The following is a 7,001-nucleotide window of genomic DNA, read 5'->3' on the forward strand; positions in this document are numbered from 1 at the left end:
TACGGGGATAATAATATTAATTATTAGCAATTGTGGCCCGAATAAAATGGGTACATATTATGGCATTAGAGTCAGAGGATAAGATCTCTATAATATCAAAAGGAATTACATAATAGACAAAAGGTGCAGATTGGCAGCGGCCAAGTTTTGCAAGAGCATCAGCAACATCGTTGGTTTCCCTGGTTGAGCTCTTGGAAAGCTCGGAAAATGTTCCGGCAATCATCCGCAATAGGCTGGGTTAAAAACTGCAGATGCATCCACATTCGGCCCAAAAAAAAAAAAAAAAAACTAAAGATGCATCCACACTGATAATAAATTTATTATCAATGTTTAAGGATCTAGCCATAGAAAGACCATCTCTTAGGGCCCACGAGCAATTTTTTAATGTTTTACACTCCAAATTTATAGTCCCTCTTGGTGTCACTGCAAGAATTAAAACTTATTGTTTCATTAGAGTAGAAAAAAAAAATGAGTTTTGCACTATCATATTGGGTAACCATAAAATTTCTAGTTGGTGCATTTTAGTTTATTAGAGGGTAAGAAAAACTTTCATTTTCTATTCATAGATTAAATGGTGTAATGATGTTTCCAAGGGTCAAACACCACACTCATTCAATTTGGTTCTCTCAAGCACGTGTCCATCTAGCCACCATAAAGGAGTCCAAACTATGGTTAATACTTATATACTCCTAGAGCAATACTCCCTCCTCTCACATAAGGAGTGGGCTTCAAATGTGGGTTTTACTATGGGGCTTATCCTTCATGTGAGAGGAGGAAGTAATGCTCCCATACTTTCTAATAATTTTTCCCAAACCATGATTCATTTTATGTTATTAATTTAATGACATATGAAGAAAAAGGATGTACAATGGTGACTTGACGAACAAATGCTCCTCCCATATTTAATTAGTCGCTCAAAAATCAAGAAGATTGTGAAACGTGCCTCATTCTTGATCAAAGGAGTAAGACATCAAGAAGCTAGAAATCCAAAGGCCAAATTGCAATACAATCATTCATTTGTTGAAAAATCCCAAATTCTTGTCACTCAACTTGAGTTTTTGCCCTTAGTCAAGTTTTTGCCCTAAGGTTTCCTCCAAAATAATTTAGTGAAAACTGTTCATCTGGTTTCCTATTATGACATCCTTAATGAGGAAAAAGACTCATAACATATTGAACTAAATCCTTCCAAAAGGAATGATAGTGAAGGCGAGATTCTATCATTCTTAAAGGAGCTCCATTGCATTTTAATTTAGTTGAATTCTTACAATGCATTGCTTTGATTAGGAAAATACTTATCCATGTGGATGAACATTCTCCTATTGCACAAAATCAATCATCAGGAAAATCTCATTAGGAAATATGTTGCTTGTGGTTTTGTTAGTTTGGAGTCTATTTATTTTATTTTGTTGTACTAAATTTATTAAATAGTATGGAACTTTGATATAACGTTCTAGACATTTGGAATGTTTTGTTTTTGGGCATAACAATTATTATAGTCAGAACCTTTATTATTGTATTGTATTAATTTGATACTTTTGGACATATTTGATTGTGGGATGTATACATGTGTGTAAACTAGATCCAGACCTATATTTGAATTGCTTATTTTTTTTTTATCTATAAATAGGTTGAGAAAATAAAATTCAGTGGCAGGGGAAAAATGGACCTATAGCGGCAGGTTTCAAAGTGCCGCTAAAGCCTATTTAAAAAAAACATAAAAAAAAGCATATAGTGGCAGTTTTAACCACTGTATTAGGGTTTAAAAATTTATTTATTTATTTATTTTTGAAAATAATTGTTTATGGAATGACATATAGGTTATGATCTCCTACGGCGGTCATTAGAACTACCAGGATAGCTTGCTTAGGTCTATTCTGATAACTTGAAGATTATAACTTATTATGTCAATTCTTGGCCTGCGTTAAAAATGGTCAGCATTAAAAGCATTAACATAGCCCAATTTGGTCTATACCAACACTTTATAGAACTATAACAGCGGTTTGGAAACACCATTATAGTACAATATTTTTGTAGTGCAACAAGCCGATGGATGCAATGGTCTCTATTATGCTTGCTCTACCACAATAGTTATTCACTAAATGAAGATTTATTGTTAGGTTATAGGCCTCATAATCGATCGCTTTATGTCTCTGGTTATGCTTGTGAGAAAAAGGTCAATTGTATCCTTATTGAAGGAGACTCAACTGCCTACTTGATGCTTAAGATGATACGGAGACACCTTTGGCGTTACAATGGAAGAGTTGTTAAGTAGTCACTTGGTAATCCAAGGAATAAACAAGGAAGATAATGTGCAATTGGTATCATACGCTTGGAATTGACTATTGGAGAATTGAAGAGCAATCTCCTGTTCCAGATCCTATTGATGTCAAGACAAGCTACAATGTACTACTAGGCGTCCATGGATCCACAAGAATGGAATAGTTCTATTAACTTTGCATCAATGTTTCAAATACTTCTAGAATGGGGTGAGAAAGATGTACAATGACTTCCTTTTTACTGAAGCTAAGTTTCACTTTGCTGATGTAAAGTTCTATTTGGAAGATGATGTTCCTAGCTAGTGAATTCCAGTAGAGATCCCTTCCACAAGTAACAACATACAAAACATTAGATCCACTATTGCAAATGACTTGCTTGGCAAGACCTTTAGGAGTCATTCCTTCCTCAAAAGAATGTTTAGACTAGGAAAATGACGGTGTGAATAGATCTACTAGGGACTCCTTAAAACAGAAGGTATCATCAATGCCATCTTTTGACATTTTGTTCCTCCGTTATGTGCCATTTTCACAACCCAAGGAAGGGAGTCACCATTCACAAAATGCTTGAAGTATAAGGAATCATTTTAAGAAGCTCATGATAGAAGATGTCCATGCTGAAAGAGAGTCATGTCATGACTTTAACTTCATTAAGAAACTCTTTATTCACAAAACCATGGAGTGGATTTTTTAAACTATCACAAGGTTTGGTAGAATATGATACTCTAAATAAACGGACAAAGGATTCTGACCAAAGGCTTATTATAGGCTATTAGCCAGGTTATGACTTTTCCAAATTGTAATTCTAACAGTTCAAAGGTCATTGGGGAAAAAGATGCACAGCCTAAGTGAAACACAAAGAAAGATGAGGCACAAGGAGTATGACATACCTATACCTAAAACCGGATTTGGTTTCATACTTGAAAAGTCAGTATGAATATTGGTCAAGAAAAAAGACATGGTTCATGGTTGAACTCTCAGCACAGAGCTCAGGATAGAAGAGATGGCAAGGATTCCCTTAACCTTATAAACAAAAAGAATCATATTTCAATGAAATAGGGAACTTAATCTAGTCCACATTTGAGAATAGTCTATATTAAAGATTCTCAAAATTCATTTGTCACAAAATTAGGAAGCGGACAACTTTATATGGACTCCAAACTCGGTGGAGAATTCACATCTACAGGGTCGACCATCAACATCATTATGAAAATACTGGACCTCTATCTAGCATTGGATTTTGAACGGAAAAAAATTTACCTCTCATGAGTTTTCACTTTTATCTATTTATTTGTGATGATGGTCATGATGTTTTGTAACCAGCTCATGCAAGATGATGGTATATATGAGATTAAATTTTGTAAGGATGTGGTATGTTTTATTTTCCAATCTCAACATGCTACTTCATTTTATTACATATTTAAGAATAAGTACAACCAAACCCAATCAATTCTGTTATCCATGTTTAAATTTAACCAAATTAGCAGTTTATTGAGTTTATCAAAAAAAAAAAAAAAAAGAGTTTATTGAAATGTTATTAGATGATTGTAAATATATTAAATTTTAAGTAAAATGTTGATATGAAAATCTCTCATTGGATAGTGGGTTTTACATCCCATCCTTACCAAATTTAGACTCATATATAAATAATACACAAGATAGTTTACTCTTTTTCTTTTTTTTTTTAACAAACATTCCATATGTTCCTCAAAAAAAAAAAAAAAAAAAATCCATATCATTAATCAGCCAATGAAATAGAATTTACAAGCAACATGTCTCTTTCCCGTGCATCCCGTACATCAGGGGGTAGGTAGTAATTATTACACTTGAGAACAGGAGAAAAGAGAGAAACAGTCTTAGTTAGAGCATGAGCTATGACATTACATTCTCTCTTTACCCAACAAAAACAACAATTAGCAAAATAAGCTTTGAGCTCCACAGGATTGGCCAGCAAGGTCTTTGCATTCCAGTGACAATTCTGAACATCCCCATTAATTGCATCAAAGCATAGCTTTGCATCTCCTTCAATCACAATATTTTGGAATTTTTCCTCCATGGCAAGATTTAGAGCCCATACAATGGCAGCTGCTTCTGCTGCAATTGGTTCACACTTTGGGAGTGTCCTAGCCCAAGCTTTGACAACACCACCAGCCTCATTTCTAGCCATAACTGCTATGGAAGTACTGACCTGGGACAGCTGCATCTACATTTAACTTAATAAATCCAGTTGGTGGGTTTTTCCAGCACAATTGTTTCACACTTACTGACCTTATTGCTGGCTAGAGAGGGTAGGGCCCTCGAAAATTGAAAATTCCTTATTTGAGCTGTCAGAGGATGCAATTTGTTTTTAATAATAAGAAATTGATGACATCTTTGTGCACTTCCAAGAAGATAAGAGATTATTTTATTTTATTTTTATAGTTATAATGAAGGAAGGAATCTAAATCTTTGACGTTATTGTTTAAAATATTATAGAGTGCTATTTAATTGAGTTTTTGGCTCAGAGAAATTTTTTTTTTGAGAAGCATAGAGAGATTTCAAAATATAGGGATGGTGACTTTGAATATTCAACCCCCCCCAAAAAAAAAAAACTAATAAATGAGTATGATTAGTTAGACTTTATAGTTTATATAGAGAGTGAAGATCGAGAAGGCCTGTCCAAATCATTAGGTCTAACATCTCTATGCGTTTTTTTCTGTCGGCATTTTCAAAGCAAAGAATTACAAGTCTGACAAACAGAAATTTCATCTTTTATAAGTTATAACTAAATTTCTTTGTTATGTAATCTTGCATCCCATCCCCAACCATACACCATTTTATGGGATTAAATTAAAGGAAACAACAAAAAAAGAAAAAGAAAAAAGAAGCTAGTAATAAGCGAGAACAATATCTTTTAAAGGCCATTAAAACAATCAAATTTAGCAGAACAATGAACATAATGGCGGAAGATCCCATAACTCTTCAGCAGAATCCTGAACAGCTTCCATATACTCATGCACCCCATTCATTGCATATAGCGAAGCTGATATCTGTCTTTCAACTTTCATCCTTTCAAATTCTGAAATCTCCAACTCGGCTGTGTCTGTGTCAGGCAAAGTTAAATTCTTTGGCAAATCCAACGCTTCTTGAGTAAACGAAAATCGATCAAACCCAAGCCCGAAACCGCATGAAGGATCAGATTGAGAAGAACCCAACTCAAATTCCTCTCTGCAGTTGCTTAAATCTGGTTTGTACGCACCATCAAACAACCGGATATCTTGACTGGAAAGAGAGTTTACACAGCTGCTTGTGGAAGTAGTGGAACTACTACTAATATTAGTACCAGTACTAATAGTGGGAGTAACAGTAGGAGTACAACTAGTACTAGAGGCATCAACATTAACCTGTTGTTCTATGGCTCCCTTTTTGTTTTTGAGGAGATTTCGAATCCTACAGGCGAGAGGAGAATCCAAAGACACATGGGTAATGAAGTTGGTGCGAGTATTTGATCCGCGAAGAAGGCAAGCGGCTTCATCATAAGCTCGGGCAGCCTCTTCAGCGGTCTCAAATGTGCCAAGCCACATCCTTATCTTCTGTGTAGTGTCTTTAATCTCAGCTACCCATCTCCCAGAAGGCCTTTGCCTCACTCCAACAAACTTGTTTGTGTTACTAGTGTTTCTGTTTCTTACCTTGAACTTGCTATCTTTGCTGATGGGAATGCCTGCTTTTTTATGCTGCGTAGTCTTTTGTTGTTGGAACTGGATCTCCATTGCAAATTGTCCACAATAGAATAATTAAGGGGGGGTTGAGATATAGGGGTGGTGATTTAAAGAAGAGATCTGTTTTTAGCTCTATAAGTTGGTGGAGAGCTCGTCTACATGTTCTTATTGGTTGAATGTTATGGATTGGAGGTCGGAGTTTTCTATAAGCAATTTGGTCTTTAAGAGTTTCACGGACTCATTCGCAGGTGTTGGTTTCTACTTGTCATCTTATGATATTATTATACACATTGTGGACAAACCATCACTTAATTAATTCAGTTAATCTACCATTCAGTTAATCTACCTCAAAAAAAAAAAAAAAATTCAGTTAATTGATTCTTTTTTCTCTTTCTAATGTACCCTTGCTTTGACTTTTATCAAATGACTAATCTACCCTCATATTTTGTTTGTATCAAATGAGTACTGGTAAAAGTTAAACAACCTCATGAACCCCAATTTCTTCAAACTCAAACATAATTCTAGAACATATATCCTGCATTAGTCACTTTCACCTAGTAAATAGTAGTAAATAGAGTAGTAACTCCAACAGAATAGAAAACTCTTTTTCTTATAATAATAATAATAATAATAATGATAGAATTTGAAAATTATAAGCTTGGTACATCATATTTTTATTTGTATTATCAAGCGAAAACACCAATAAATTTATTTTTAGTGTAGATTGAATTTCGATCTAAATATTAAATTATTTTACTAGTTTATTTTTAGCGTAGACTGAATTCAAATCTAAATATTAAATTACTTTAATAGTTGAAATAACTTGAATCCATGTAGAAAACTTAATTTCAAACCTAAAAAATATGTCTAACAAGGGATGAATTGCCAAGATCCAACAATAGAAAAAGAATATGGGTAACATAATTTTTACTATATAATGTTTACAAAATACATTAATTTTTAAGCACAACATAAAAAAATAATTAAGAAATTTATTCATTATGATATTAATGTAATATTAATCAAATTT

At 33.9% G+C, this 7,001-nt stretch overlaps 2 protein-coding genes across 2 annotated transcripts; both read right to left on the reverse strand.

The window, feature by feature from the left end:
- Window positions 1–4,011: 4,011 nt before the first annotated feature.
- On the reverse strand, window positions 4,012–4,440 carry LOC142609029 (uncharacterized). The gene has a single exon (XM_075780672.1). The coding sequence runs from the start codon at window positions 4,438–4,440 to the stop codon at window positions 4,012–4,014; it is 429 nt and encodes a 142-aa protein (XP_075636787.1).
- A 724-nt stretch (window positions 4,441–5,164) lies between these two features.
- LOC142611409 (ethylene-responsive transcription factor ERN1-like) lies at window positions 5,165–6,160 on the reverse strand. Its single transcript, XM_075783528.1, has one exon. The coding sequence runs from the start codon at window positions 6,020–6,022 to the stop codon at window positions 5,192–5,194; it is 831 nt and encodes a 276-aa protein (XP_075639643.1). The 5' UTR covers window positions 6,023–6,160; the 3' UTR covers window positions 5,165–5,191.
- Window positions 6,161–7,001: the final 841 nt, after the last annotated feature.

The sequence above is a fragment of the Castanea sativa genome, chromosome 9, assembly GCF_040712315.1.
Source record: "Castanea sativa cultivar Marrone di Chiusa Pesio chromosome 9, ASM4071231v1".
In the NCBI taxonomy this organism is placed as follows: Eukaryota; Viridiplantae; Streptophyta; class Magnoliopsida; order Fagales; family Fagaceae; genus Castanea; species Castanea sativa.

Coding starts and splice junctions, on each gene's coding strand:
- LOC142609029 (XM_075780672.1), bottom strand. CDS start 4,440: ATGGCTAGAAATGAGGCTGGTGGTGTTGTCAAAGCTTGGGCTAGGACA.
- LOC142611409 (XM_075783528.1), bottom strand. CDS start 6,022: ATGGAGATCCAGTTCCAACAACAAAAGACTACGCAGCATAAAAAAGCA.